The sequence below is a fragment of the Heliconius melpomene genome, chromosome 4 (assembly GCF_056956725.1).
Source record: "Heliconius melpomene rosina isolate 202511_hmr_F chromosome 4, ASM5695672v1, whole genome shotgun sequence".
Lineage (NCBI taxonomy): Eukaryota > Metazoa > Arthropoda > Insecta > Lepidoptera > Nymphalidae > Heliconius > Heliconius melpomene.
In genome coordinates, this window is record NC_140392.1 from 4,207,104 (window position 1) to 4,223,243 (window position 16,140).

Here is a 16,140-nt window from a genome sequence, read left to right on the forward strand (position 1 = left end):
TATATGAACATATGATTTTTTTTGTAATCTCGTGTATTACGACACTCTGCTCTCTGCTTTCTGCGGAATTCTTATTATATATATTTATATTTAAGTTATAATTTAGCTATATTTTTTAAGTGAATATAAAATGAAACAATTTTTTAATTGCCTCAATTCTTGTACAGGTCTAGTATGTCGAAAATGTTTTTAACACAAATATGTTGTATATAAAACACATTTATTATCTTTATGTGAATCGAATAATATTTTTGTTAATTAAGAGGCATCAGGGAAATATAAATTATTTATTAATTAATTACATATGAATTAAAGAGGCCGTTGTCGTGCAGAGGGCATACAAGCGTGCTATACGTAAACATGACGGATGTGAGTTCGATTCGCACTTGCTATATGAATCATTTAATATTTTCATTTCCTCGTCTTAGTAACGAGACAAAATGCGGCGTTAACTTCTCAACACACAATGCCTTAAGAATTCAATGTGTGTTAATGAGAAATGGAGTATCTTAACACTAGATTCTCAGGTTCCTTCTGCCTACTCTGCTATGTGTGGGATAGATTTAATTAACTCATTAGTAAATGAATTAGTTGCAAAGCATATAATTCAATTATCAAACTTACCTATATTTATTTAATATCAAATAATAAATGTTTTTTAAAAGAAAATGTTGTTTAAGCACTTTCTTCTCCATTTTTTAAACATCGTCTGTTGAGGGGCGGAAGACAACGTGACAGCGTGGTTATCACCAATAATAGAAAAATATAACAAAGAATCTGTCAAATACAATTTTTAATTTAAAATTTTCCAACTGCGCCACCATTTTCTGCATTGTTTAATCATAGCTTCGATAAATCATGAAAATAACTTTCATGATTTATCGAGCTTTTGATTCCTCTATTGCGACCTGTCAACTTTCTAATAACAATTGTACTTTATCTTCTTCAATATATGTGACGATGACGGAAAATTGTTTTAAAAATATCACGTAAAATATTCTGCATATTATGAACTAGCGGACGCGCGCAGCTTCGCATGCGTATTTAAGGGTGAATTCTAATAACCCATGAAACATGTGTTCAATGAAATATTTTTAAGAGTCTAAATTTCAAATTTTATAAAAATCGGTGGCGATTTACGAATTTTCTCATACAAACTTTCAACCCCTTATTTGCATCCTTAGGGGGTGAATTCTAGAAAACGATGAAACATGTGTTTAATTATATACGTTTAAGAGTGTGAATTTCAAATTTTATAAAAATTGGTGACGATTTAAAAAAAAACCTATACAAATTTTCAACCCCTTATTTGCATCCTTAAGGGAAGAATTCTAGAAAACGATGAAACACGTGGTCAATTAAATACTTTTAAAAATCTAAATTTCAAATTTTATAAAAATCGGTGCCGATTTAAAAAAAATTCCATACAAACTTTGAACCCCTATTTGACCCCTTTAGGGTTAAAATTTTTCCAAATCCCTTCTTAGTGGATGTCCAGATTACGAAAGTAAACTTTTGTCCAAATTTAACGTTTCTACGCACAGCGGTTACGGCTGTGCGTGCGTCTTACCTCAGTCAGTGAGGACAAGTCCTTTTATATATATAGATTATGTAAACATTTTAAGTTAATTGAAAATAGACGTAGTGTTTAAAGTTTCTTTGCAGATTAATATAGTAAATATAGGAAGCAGATTGAATATAAATATTTAAAATATCATAGTCTAAAAATAAATTGAAACGAAACGTAAAAAAATATAGTAAAGGTTGCTTAAAATTTAAAAAGCTCACTAAAAGATTTAGTTTCATATTTTATTTTATCGTAAAATTCTCGATATTGATTGAGACTATAAACTTGAAATTTCATCGATAATGAAGAATCGTGAGTGTCTTAACACTAGGTGCTCTCTGCCTACTCTTATATGCGGAATACAACGTCAATATTGCTCATAATATACCTACCTATATAACAATAAAAACCTACTTTTTTTATAATATTATCCTATAAATTAAATAATTAACAAAATTACTACTCCAATAGGCCTCACGACTCATCGCGAGCTGGCTTCAACTCTTGGCCGTTCATGTCTGTGCACATGTGGGGAGAAGCGCCGCTAGGAGTGTGGCAACTGGAAGTATCTAACGAAGGACGTTATATGGGTAAGATACTATTTTTATAGATATTCTTCAAAAACTGTTAATAATTCTTTTACGTATAAATATTAATCTAATGGTGTAACAAATATTCAATTTAGTAATTAATCCCTCATGTTTCTTTATATTTGTAATCTATTTAAGCGACTTAAGAAATTGGCCGAAGACCATATATATTTTTTTAATATTATTCGTGTTTTTTAAAAGTCGACTATTATTATACGATGTAACGATGGCGTCTTTATCTCTCTCAGCACACTTTCTCATGAAAGTAAAGTTTACACGCTCGAGGAGTGTTGACCGTCATCGAGTGCTCTACAAGTTTTCTAATGCAAGCGATAAAATGGGTGGCGAGCTGGTTCGCAAGCGTATAGAATATCGTACTTTGTTGTGTCAACTGCTAAAGATGTTTCGAAACGCTAAAAGTTCCATAAGTTTCCAAAATAAATGTTATATTTTCTTCTCAAGCTACATAAATTAATTATTACTGTTCTTAGACATTGTAAATAAAATGCTGAAGTACGTATAAAAGTTTGCTAAAAGTCTCAAAGGCTCGACCATATTAGATTTACTAAGGTTTATGTGAGTTATTTTATGAAGTTTTTAGCTACAATCTAAAATATATAAAACTCAATAGTATTTCCTTTTAACGAGAAAACTTACTTTAGTCACGAGAGATTCAAAACTTTACTAATATTAAATTCTAGAACGAACTTATAGATCGAAATCCGTGTGGAAGTTTTCAAACTTTACTAATATTTATCGATACATAAGGGATTTACAAAAATCTACTTACTCACTTTCGAATTAGGTCGGGCAACGTTACAAGATTGGTCCTTGACAATGTACGGGACGAGTATACCGGCTGCTAAGAATGATCCGATACCATTCAGGAGTCCGATAATCCGGAATAGAAACAACGCGACCCGTCCCGTTGTCGTTCAGGCCGGAAGGAAAAACAACAGAGGGAAGTCTGTTCATATAGTGCCTACACAATATACAGTGGGATTAGTAAAACGGAAAAAGAATAAAAACTCTAAGAATCCCAATAGGAATTCGCAGAGAAAACAGAGTCGTCCGGCGACACGCTCGCCCATAGAGAGCACGACGCTGCGAGTGACGTCAGCTGTTCCCGACCTGAGTCTGAACCTGCAAGGGGACCTGACGGACCCCCTGTCGGACGCCAGAGGGCGGAAGATGTCGAGTTTGTTTGAGCAGTATCCGAAAATTCAAAGAATATATCCAGCGCCGCTCCAAGCTAATGGTATCTTGCATGTTGTCCGTCGATACGTTTTATGCGTTTTGTTTTGGTCGCCATAGTTTGAGCTTGCACGTCCACCACCTTGTACCAGGCTGTGATCTTTGCATGTCGTGTTTTGCGTTCATATTAATTTTCTAGAAATTGCGCTGAAATAATTTTTTATCTTTTTTTTTTTTACTTTTTTTTAGATGCTGTAGAAATATTTTGTTTATGTGATTTTTTTTTAATATTTTGTCATGTATTTTGTACTGGGCTTACTATTAAAATAACAATTTCTTAATTTCACAATAACAATGCCGCTTGATTCGAAAGCTTCAATTTTATTATATTTCATGTCTATATTTTAATAGTAACTCCAAATAGGTTAGATAATTTTTATCCAAAATAATTCAAAAACCAATTCACTTATATGCTTCTGTGTCTGTAATCTTTTAACCCTTTTAATGATTCCCCACATTGTTACGACGTATACAAGGCTTCAATACAATTTCTGTGACCTTATATTTTTTACAATAGACAAAAAACGCTTTGAAATCGTATACACACTATTCATTTTAATTACGCAACTGAAAAGATGACGAATGGAATTGTTTCGACGTTACGAAATAAAACATGAGAGTTTTCATTAAAGTTTGACACAACACAGAAGTGAGTACATTTGGTTTGCTTGTAGCGGGCCCCCTGACGCAGTGGGAGCTGATCTTCTACGGCACGGAGAGCCCCGCTCAGGAGCACGCCGCGTCGGAGACCAGCGCCGTGGGTGACGCGGGCACGCTGTGGAGCGCGAAGGTGCCTGACGTGCCGGAGGAAGTGCGACAGAACACTATCGATGATGACCTCGCTCTGGTCTGGCATGATTCACATGCGGTGAGTATTTGCCATACATATATGTTCATATTATTATTTTTTTCAGTTTCACACTATATCCCGTAAGTAGCAGATAATTTTTATACTGCTGATCTCGAGCTCTGCTGAGCTGATCTCGATTATTTTATTCATACACACACGTTAGCATTTCGACGCCGACTTTGGTCGAAATTGGCCTCTATTGGTTGAAAATGGAATCGACAATGACGAAATTGAAGAGTTTCTGGAGGACTTGAAGTACCGGCTTGCCTCCCGCTTTCAGTAGTTTCGTAGCTATTCCGTTATTACCCGCCGCTTTGTTGTTTTTCAGTTGTTTAAGAGCCATACTAATCTATACAGGCTGACATGTTGTCATCAGTTCTCAGCCTTAGTTTCTTTAATGAAGGTCTCATGACAATGACCTAGAGACCTGCCTATTTAGCCAACTATAACTATATCTCAATCCTGTAGCCTCATCTCGCGTCTCTTTTCCATAAGTTGGAGTGTCTCGTCGGAGAGTTTCTTCATTTTGGCATGGCGAGCTTAAAAGTACTTGGACCCTTTACTTTAGATCGTCTTATTTTTTATGTTAAATAACCTATTTTAATTAAATAATATTTTATGGAAACAAATACTAAAATAAGTGTTCTTATGAAGAAATAAACAATAGTAAAAATATTCACAGCTCTACCTACCTACACACGCTCGAGTAGACGGTTATTTTTTTCTCGTTTTCACGTCACTCCATCAATCATAGTCCATATGAAATTGGAAAAAGCATTTTATTTATACGTATAATGAAAATTTGATTAATGTATTAATCAAATTAAAAACAAATATGGGATATGTGAAATAGAAAATAGCTTATACTCGAAATTTTATTGAAATTATTTTTTTATTTTGTATTGTTTCAATATGTAAAGTACTTACAATATGTATTTATGGCAGTGGCACAAGTGTGTGACTGTAACGTGACGCTTGTGGGTTCGATTCCCACTCGGGTGAATGAATTATTGTTTATTAGTATTTTCATTAATGGAATGGAATGTCTTAACACTAGGTTCTTTCTGTCTACCGTGCAATATGCGGGATACAACTTGAAGCTGATAAAAAAAATAATAGAACTAACACTATTCCACACATTAGTTCATTCAAATATGATAAACTACATATTTTTGATCGCTATTAAAATATTTACAACCATTTACATATAGAAGTTTTACAGATAAAGCTACGAGTATATCTCACAACTACGAACAATATTATCATCATGTCAATTTAACATATCTACAACATAAGCACGTAAATACATGAAATCTGATAATACTACACTTATATTTATTACAAAATTCATATGTTTTATCTACAACGTTGATATATGTGGATATAATAAATGGCATTCTTATTACACTTATAGAACAATATATATCTATATATATAAAATCGAAAAGTCACTTATTCATACGAAATCTCAGAAACTACAAGTGCTAAGAATCTTAAATTTTGCATAGGCGATTTTATTTATAGGATGTAGATGCTCGCTAAGACGGGAATTTGCAATATTCGACTCCTAAGGGGATGAAATAAGGGTTGAAAGTTTGTATGAAAAAAAATGTAAATCGTAATCGATTTTTATAAGATTTGAAATTTAGACCCTTAAAAATATTTCATTGAATACGTGTTTCTTGATTTATTAGAATTTACCCTCTAAACTAACAATATTTTCATAAATATATTTAATAAATGTTCGTATAGTTCAAGCGGGCGAAGCCGTCCAAGTCCACTAGTAAGTAATATAATAATGGAAGCGTATTATTATAAACGCGACAGGTTCGATTCTCACACGAGGAAATTTAATATATTAATTTCCTTTTTCTCATAACGAGGCAAAGCGCAGCGTCTAGTTCCGCCACTCAACTTGCAATCCAGAATTCGGCGGAAAGTGGAGTTTTAATGGGATCTAAGCGTCCTAACTAGATTCTCTCTGCCATCCTTGCTGTATATAGTATACAGTGTGAAAGCTTAAAAAAAAGAAAATCTAACAATAACGTTTATTGGTGATTTATCACTCGCTGTCGGACACATGATACTTTTAGAGCTTTATCAAAAGTTAAGTAGTGTCTCGGTCACGTCGATAACTTGATACCCGCCACTTTGTGCGCCGCGGTCGTCAATTGTTAGGGGAAGTGTACGATAATGCTACTTGAATGTGCTTTAGTTGTTCTTTGAAGTCAGCATGTATGGATTTTGGAGTTATTTGGAAGGTTTTTAAACAATTTTTATTTGTGGATATGTAAAAATTTTTGGTATTGATTTAAATTGTCGTATTATATATAAAATTATTATTAGACTACATTTATCTCGTATTACAATCGATGCGAAAATAATCTGAATGTTTTTTTTATTTATCCATAAAACAATAAAATTAAAAACTAAAATATCTATCTATCCTAAACTTTACATACCCTTTACATACATACGTATATATTGACATTAAAAAGATATAATATTTGATTTATTTTATCTGTATCCCACATATAAGATGGTAGGCAGAGTGAACTAAGTGTTGAGACTCTCCGTTTCCCATTTTTAATCCAATTGTCGAGACATTAAAGACCCCAATACTGCGCTTTGTAAGAAGTTACAAGAACGAAGAAACTGTTCATTCTCTTGAGTGGGAATCGAACCCACAACCGATGACCGAAATGAATTAAAAGTAGTCTCTATTATTTTCATACGGTATCCCGGATGTAGCAGAGGCAGAGTGAGCCTATTGTTAAAACACTTTGCTTCCCACTTTAGGTAGGTAGAGAGGTAAAATTCAGCCTCGTGCTTTGCCTCGATACCAGAGCGGAAATATAAAACATTTAATTATCTCGAGTGGGAATCGAACACACAGCTTGTCGAGCTTACACTGACAGGCTTGTGCCCCTTTGCAACGACTGTCTGGAAAAGTAGATTACAGCACAAATTTAAAACGATATTAATTGGAACGTTTTGCCTCATAGATATTTCGTTTGTGCTGATGTAGAGGTGCCGGAATCGCATGCGAGTGCGGTATGAGGCTTACTCTCCTTATTTATGTTGTGATAATACAACTTTTGTCTTTAATTTTGTTAATATTGAAAAAAATATTTGTTAGTCATTAATTTTTACTAAAAATAATTTTGTGTTGTATTAAGTATTTAGTAATTTTTAGATAGGAGATAGTCTCGTATTTAATATGTAAATATGCAAGTATATTAGTATAGGTTTTCTTAAGAAAATACCTTATATACTATGATATTTGATATAACTAGTAGGTATATTTTAATTTTTTAAATACAAAAATTTGATTGAAGTACAATGATGTTAGTGGGTAGTGCTGAAACACCTATGTACTTATAATTGAAAAATAATTTATTTATTTTACTGTAATGTAATTATTTCCTACAGATCCGTGAGGAGGGACCAGCCGTGGAGTCAGGGTATGCTGCCAGTGGCTGCACCACACACGCGTCTCAAGCGCCCCACCGCTGCTTAGGTTTGTGCCTATTACTCCTTCTATTCCTATCCATCCCTACCCAAATACAGCCTAGTAGAATAAAACGCGCACTAACAACTAGTATATACTATAGAAGTAAGCAGAATAATCAAAATGTATTAGATAGTTATATAGAGATGAATGTAAGACCGCCTCGAGCGCCGTGCTTGCGAACAAGCCTCTTACGCGGTGCTGGTAGCCTAGTACTTGAAACTCGGAATTATAGTTGAACATATTCTATTGAGAGTACACACTACTACTACGTATGTTTTATATTTGCTAATGAAATTGTTTATTTAATTAAATCATCACTGTATTGGTTCCAATTCTTTTTTTTATTTTTGTTTCTATAATATGTTTGAGACCAATGTCTTAACTAACGTTGGCGTAGTAATATTAGGTATTAAAATATTTTATTTATATATGTATATTAAAACTTAAAAGTAATGTGAAAAAGTTGGAGCCAATATTTAATCCAAGGTTAAGCTGTCTATGTTCGTGCCTTTCCACCCTACTCTCCTACTACAAGACAGTATAGAAGTAAACACAAATTGCTTTCATGAATTAATTAATAATAACCAATAATCAATCAACATCTGTATAAATTTAATTATCAAAAAATTAAAATTCGACTGTAATAAAATTTTTAGTACAATAAAAAAAACAAAAATTTATTCTATTAAAACAATTTAAAAAATAATAATCAGTGAAAGTACTTTTATAATATAATATACTTTTCAAATATATTAATTTAATTTTATGTAATTAATTTAGATAACATCAAAGACAAATTAATCCGTTTGATCCAATTTTCAAATTTAACAAGAATGAACATTAATTTTGAAAATTACTAATTAATTTTGAATTTATTTTCGATGGTCTTTATTGTTTTCTTTATCAAATATAAATTTAGTATTTAATTTTTCCGTAGTACTATACAGTTAAATCTGATTTGTTTTAGTAAATATAAAATTATGTTAATATTTGTTTCTGTGTTGTATTACTTTATACTGTCTAGTTTTTCTTCCTTTTCCTTTTCTTGATTAAAGGCGGCTTTTATACATGTAAACGCACTAACTGTTGGTATAAGAACTCAGGCTAGAGTATAGGGTTATCAGCGTTACAAAAAATAAGCTGAATGTAATTTTCAGTTTCTTGTTTTGTAAATAAATTATATAATTGTCTTTCTGTATTTTTTTTTGACAAGCTAAAAATTAGTTTGATGAACTAAAGTTTTAATAGATAGTCCCTTACGTTCAGAATATTTTTCAAACTTGCCAACCCTAATACGAGGTTGCTTACGGTTGCCAAGGAACTAACCGACATCGCTGCCGCAGTACTAGAAATTTATAATTTAGTTGAATTACATATATAAGTACAACATGTTATTTTATAATATTTTTTTATATATAAAATTTTCAATAATAATAAAACTAGCACAATATTTACCGGATACTGCCACAAGCAATGATGCCCCGATCGTACTTAAATAAGAACCTGTTTACATTAGTTGAAACTTTAGGCATAGTTTATTTTCAGCTGTTTCACAATAGTCCAAATCTATATAATTTTTCTTACTTGGTTTAGTAATAAATAATAATATAAAATAATATAATACGTAACTGAATAAAAAAAAACTTTTACATCGCAGTGATTTAAAAATAAATGTAGCGCTAAAACTTCGAAGGTGTTCAATACTTTAAAACTAATCAATGTAAACGGTGTTTCTTGAATGAATGACTGCGATATAAAAACTGTAAATGTTAGTTAATATTTAAAATGTCCAATAATCTCTTAGGTGTTTTATAATATCACATTTCGGCAAAACTAAAGAGCTAGAGAACAAGTGCAATTACATTAATATTATGTATTTCGAATCGATTACGTCCATTTTGCTCGGGTAATTGCATTGAATTGTGAAAATGGACATGTAGTTTGTAAATCATATAAATGATAAGTATAGTTAGAAAATGCCTGGGGTACTTAAGATTTGATTGTTTGTTATAATTATTTTCATTCGGCCATCATGTTAACATTTCATGAACTAGTGTTTTCTTATTGTAAAATACAACTGTAAAATTTTCAGTGCCAAAAACATGTTGCAAATACAATCTCTGTTAATTTAAAACATGAATAATTTTAGCTTATCTCAAAGTCTTCCAAGTTGAAGTGAGTTGTTTTATTTAAATCTATAGAGTGATGCTATCTTTATATTTTCATATTTATAAGGTTATCTTTATCTGATAATAATTTTCCTTAATAATAAACGGTCATAATAAATTTCTTAAACCTATTTTAATATAAACTTTAAACTTAGTCAATGATGGCCTAAATGTTGAAGCATAACTTGTTAGTTAACTGAGACCCTCAAACCTCCATTTTACAATAGATATGTTTTTACAATTGTTATGTTTTTGCATCATATAATTATGTATGTAATTAGATATTTATTGGTTGCCGTCAACCATATATTATATTGGCAACCTATTTGAACACGATACCAAATGTTGTGCATTTAATTTCTCGTGTTTCCTATATAATATTATTTATTAAACATAATAGATAGATATATAATTATTTAGCTTAAAATGTTATAAAATGATCTAGAAGGTTCTGGCGATATTTTCTTATTATTAAAACATATTATGAGATGTGCGTCTACAGTCGTATAGTGAGAACGAAAATTCGCCACAACTTTTTGTTATATAAAAATGGACATATCCTGTACAATAAGTTTGGAAAACGTTAAATTTTGCCTTCTAACCCCCTAAGTGTGTAGCGGCATTACCTTTGTGACAGCCACGAGCTCCTACCAGAGACTTAGCGGCCGAATGTTTAAAATGCGACTGTAGGATTTTAGGATAAGCAAAGCTTTCTGTTTGAGGTCTCTAAATTCTCAGAATCTTAACTTTGTCAGCTTAAAATTAATTCAGTTTCAATTTCTAAATAATTAATTATATATTTTTAAATAAATATGAGCAACTTAAACATTTTAATACAAAAAAAAAACACGAAAAGCTTTTAATTACGAACATATAACGTCCACACTAGTTGTATAATAAAAATATTTTAATGAACAAGGTCAAGGCTAATTCAAATTATTTACAAACACGCGAGAAAGCTAATAGAAATGGAAACGGAACCTACAAACGAAACTAAGTGACTTTTTTAGTAAATGAAATGTATACTCTGGTGGATGGAAAATCACAACCGAATCCGGAAAGTGCAATTGAAAGTTCTATATAATCCTTTCAGAGAATATATGCTTGTGTACGGAATGCAACTCTACTAAATCTTTAGTATTCGCTAGAGAGTTGCTTAAAGAAAATTGCAATGTATGTTTGTACCTGAGACGGCATCATAGGAACGAGATCAAATAGCATTCCTATAACATAAAGTGGGTACTCATATTACTTCGCGATTACATTTTAAATATTCAGCAGTTGAGACGTTCTTCTATCTATATCAAGTAAATAATTTATTTGAGATATCTCATAATGGAAACATTTAGTTATTTTATGCGCATTCTAAAATGCTATTCACTTATACAAGAAATTCAATATTATTCGTGTTTAATGTTAAGAATATATATTCAGATACTACTACAGAGGAGTGGTTCGAAATTTTAAAATAGAAAGAAATGAAAATCTTACAATTAAAAACACAGGCTTAATTGGACAAATAATTTTGTTGGTTACAATTCTTGAGGATGTTACTCAAGAAGTGACGATTCAAGTCCTATCCAAATCTTTAATTTTTATATTTAACTATATATTTGAATTCTGTAAATATTGTATCTTTGTCCGTATATCTAATATCAACAGCTGTCACTCAGGTAATATCGCAGTCCTAATACGTAGCTCCATGTGAATAATTAAACATAATAATTAGAATAAAATTTTAATTTCCCACTGTGGTTGTGATCATACAAGTGATTGCCAATCCATCTAAAAAAACACGTAAAATATGTAAATACGTAGGTTATCGTTATAAATAAATTTGGAGACTTGTACAAATTGCTCACATTATATTAAACACGACTGAATACAAGATTTTTCGTCGACTGGTAGCTAGAGTTAAATGTAAAAGTAACTTCTCAAGTACTACTACTTAAGTTACTCTAAGTTTACTTCACTATCGAGTAAGGAGAGCTGTCTCATATTGTATTAATTGTTCGGTGTTAGAAAATGTTAAGCTCATTTTTATAATGGTTTTGGTGTATTTAAGAATCATCGATCGGCGATAACTTAGAATCTAAATAATGTATTTATTAATGTAAATGCTAAATGATTTGTATATATTGAAAATCCGATGTGAATGAAAAAGTAATAATAAAAAACCTTTTATTACAAAATGTATCTAGATTTTCATTTGTTGTTTGTAGTGTCTTGTCTCTGATCACTGTTTTTTTGTATTTGCTAGGGACTATTAGTTGATAAGCTAGTTATACATATAGGTCTAAACCAAGCTGACGTTAAATATAGGCTTCTCTTGTGTTTGTATTGCATGTTCGCTTCGCTTTTTACTTTCTAACGTTAAAATAACTACCGCTCAAAGCTTTGAATTTACTAAAAATATTTTTTCCCTATTAATTTCATGTAACGTTGAACGTTATTTTTCTCCTGATTTCATTTAATTTTGTCACGTCTATGGCATGCAGCACTTGTTTTAACGTCCGTTTGTTTTATCATTAATTCACAAACAAAATTATCTGAGATCAGTGACGAGACTCTACTTACAATATCCCTTCGAGCCCTGTTTTCATAATCTATCTGCGACTTCGAGCCTCATGAATGGATCTTCTGCATACAACGCTGCATGGACGCTGGTACGGTGCTGGGTGGTGTCGGACTGTCTCGTTCTATCTCGTGTATTTATATATATTTGTTCTCTTTCACTAGAATGCGCCAAGGGTTTGCACTTGTACGACGGTCGATGTTACCAACGTTGTCCAGAGGGGACTTACGCCGGTGAGATCATAATGCAGGCCAATTCACGAAGACGTAACCTTACTTACTTGGAGGTGGGAGATGCTTCGGTCGCTAAGCGACAGGGCGACGTCGCTAAACCTACAGCAATCGAAGCATTTGATATGGAATCATCTAATTACTCCAAAACACCTCTTGTGTGTCTCCCTTGTCACTACACCTGCGCCAGCTGTGTAGGACCTAGCGGCAGTCAGTGCTCCTCCTGCTTGGAGGATGCCCAACTTTTTAACCAGTCCGATGTTGAGCCCAAATTCTACTGTTACCCGAAAACAGTATTACCGCAAATAAATAACGCGATTTGGCACTACAAACTGAACATGGTTTTGGTAATTACCCTGGTCATTGTTATCATCATTTCCCTGTACATTCTAATAGTGTGCGTGCTTAAACGTAAGGGTATTTACTGTTGTGGTAACAATTACGATTCCAATATAAAAATAGCCTATAATAAGTTAGCTGTGGACGATAAATATCAGAGCGCAGTTGAAATTGAGGAAGAAATCCATAAAGCTCTCCATAAGTATTCCAGCGAGAGTGAGTCGGAGGACGATTTGAAGTTATAGCGCTTCTCAAAGTTTCGTCCAGAATATTATGTATTATAACGTCAATTTAGTTATTCTAAACGAATGCAGGGCTCGTATTGTGATATCAAACTCTTATTATGTCACAATTTTTTTTCAATCTAGTTTTAAGTTTTTTTTTTTCATAAATTTGAAATTTACATACTTATGTGTATTTGATACGAAAAAAAATATTTTTTGTGTATTATTTAGTCCAAAGACTTCATAATTTCGGCTTTTCCTTTCGGTCCATCTTAGTCGTTTATTTCCATTTCTTATTATTAGTACTAACATTTTTTATCTATACATCACATTCCATGTGTTTTAGTTGTAAGTTTGTAAGTCTAGGGCGCGGTTCCCTCTACAAGCGAACAAGTAATTTATACGCGTAGATTATATTGAATTTTGCAAGGCACAAATGCTCGGTTTAATTGAATCGATATTTCTAAGGGTACACACTGCAACGCTTTAGCAGAGGAATATGCTCTTTAAGGTACAAGAAACAAGGACTAACACTCTTCAACTTTCGTTTTCTATTCTATTTCTAATTTACTATATTATTATTCTCAATCATAGAATTTCTAATCTTTTAGCTTATTTTTTTTAATATATTTCAATAGTCATCCATTGTCGTGCATAATATTTTTATATAATACTTTTGCTCAAGTTGCCATTTCACTAGATAAGTGACGAGCTTTCATTGTAAATATATTTTGAATGTATGTAAATAAATGAGTTCCTATTTTTTATTAAGTGTTTTATTACATGAATACATTTTGAGGATATTGAACACTATAACCTGCCAGTAAAATTATAACCTAAAAATATATTATTATAACCTTAGAATTTGAAATCTAGACAAAAAAAATAAAGACAAGACAGAGACTAATTCGTGTTAAAACACTTTATTTTCCACTATTTAAAACACTGAGTGTCAGGTTCCGCTTTCAAAATACTTTGTTTTGCCAAATACTAGAATATATATATTTACACGTAGGAAATCACAACCACGATGATGGTATTATCTGTTTTTTAAAGAAAAAATATTTATTCAACATTCACTATCTTGAATTTAGGTGTTTAGAAGAAAGAAAAGAAGAACTTCCGAATTGGTATCATCATAATATTTTATTATTATTTTTTCATCTTCACGCTGTATAATGCACAGAGCAGGGTATTCAGAGGGAACTTAGTGTTGAGACACTCCTTTCAGTATTTACCGCCGAATTCTATAGGTATTGCATATTGAATGGCGGAAACCAACGCTGTGCTTTGCATCAACACCAGAACATACATAACATAACATAACAACATATAAGTATAATTATCTACTATATGTATATTTATATATTTATTGGATGTATATGTATATGTATATGTATGTATATTTTACTTCTGCACACTTGCATACTTATTATCCCACATGATAAGGTTGCTGGGAGAGAATGCTTTTAGCCTTAAGCCCGCCTTTTGTACATTGTTTTTTGTAATTTTGTGCAATAAAGTATATATAAATAAAATAAATAAACGAAGGAAATAAAATATTAAATGCTTCAGGTCCTCGAGTGGAAATCGAACCCACAACGTGTCGCATTTATTGTCACACTCTGTGCCCCTGCACAGGCGACAGGCCTCCAATATTATATGCATCAGTAAAACCTCATATTGCAAATATTTATAGCACTGATTACGTATCTGATGGGTTTTGAGCTGTAGATAATCGCATTAGGCTGATTAAATTTGTTCATTATATTTAGTGCAAGCATAATTATGAATGTTATACCGAATGCCTACTATATTTGGACTAGATATATGTAATTTATTTCTCTAAATAAAATTATTGGAATTAAATCAGCTTCACGCTATATCCCGCAAACGGCAGGATGGGCACTTGTGCCAAGTAAGTGCCAAAGAATGTATAGCCTATATAATATAGGTCTTATTTAGGGAAATAAAATATATTAGAATATGTGAGGTAAAAATATGCACTAAATAAATATTTTAAGAATGTGAAAATTTTTAACGTCAGGTTGTATACTGCACATAGCAGGGTAGGCAGAGGGAACCAGGGAAACTAGTCTTAACACACTATGTTCCCAAAAAGACACTTCCGTTTCCTTTTACTTATGATGTGATAAGTTTTAAGTTTTACGTGATTTTTATTATGAATTTATGATAAACATTAAACTTAAAAAATATCAAATACATTACAGAAACAATAATTAAGCATAAATGTTAGTTAAATATAAGCCTTAGGGAGTGTTGATCGACACAATTCTAGAGTTTATTTGTAAGTCGGCAGTGGGCTGCAGTAATAATACAATGTCTCCCTCACCTAGACGCACTCTCGATATACGATCAATATATTTATGTATCGGGTAATAGAATAGACGTGAACGATGTAGCTTCACTGGAAGTGGCAGATATTTGTGAGACTGGGGTGGGCACGGACTACGCGGCTCCCTCTTCCTATGCCCATGGAAGATAAATAAATAATCTATCGTAATAACAATATATAAAGTAGGTTCACAATTTTAATAAACTCAGTCTTTTAATTTTGTAATATTATATAAATAATTTAGTAAGATAACCTTAAAAAATGTAAATATTTGTAATAATCGCATTTGGTTGGAAATATTTACAGATATTTATTTCTTCAAAAAAATGAGTATTTAACAAAATTCCGTTGTCACATCTAGACATGGCCTGTATAGACTTGACACCACCCCTATCTCAATTTTACCTCAGAAACTCGAGATTCTTACTAAAAATGCCAATAATTACATGGGGGAGAAAAAAATATGGCGTTCG

At 32.0% G+C, this 16,140-nt stretch overlaps 1 protein-coding gene across 4 annotated transcripts in view; it reads left to right on the forward strand.

Moving 5' to 3' along the window:
- Fur1 (Furin-like protease 1) overlaps window positions 1-14,078 on the forward strand; it is a 157,911-nt gene extending 143,833 nt beyond the window's left edge. For 3 of the 4 annotated variants that reach the window (XM_085208329.1, XM_085208330.1, XM_085208331.1), the window contains exons 12-16: window positions 2,039-2,157; window positions 2,963-3,415; window positions 4,086-4,279; window positions 7,694-7,781; window positions 12,683-14,078. In XM_085208329.1, the coding sequence (XP_085064455.1) occupies window positions 2,039-2,157; window positions 2,963-3,415; window positions 4,086-4,279; window positions 7,694-7,781; window positions 12,683-13,332 (1,504 nt within the window). In that variant the 3' untranslated portion in view covers window positions 13,333-14,078. The remainder of the gene's footprint in view (window positions 1-2,038; window positions 2,158-2,962; window positions 3,416-4,085; window positions 4,280-7,693; window positions 7,782-12,682) is intronic. The other variant, XM_085208332.1, reaches the window with a different exon arrangement.
- The last annotated feature ends 2,062 nt before the right edge of the window (window positions 14,079-16,140 follow it).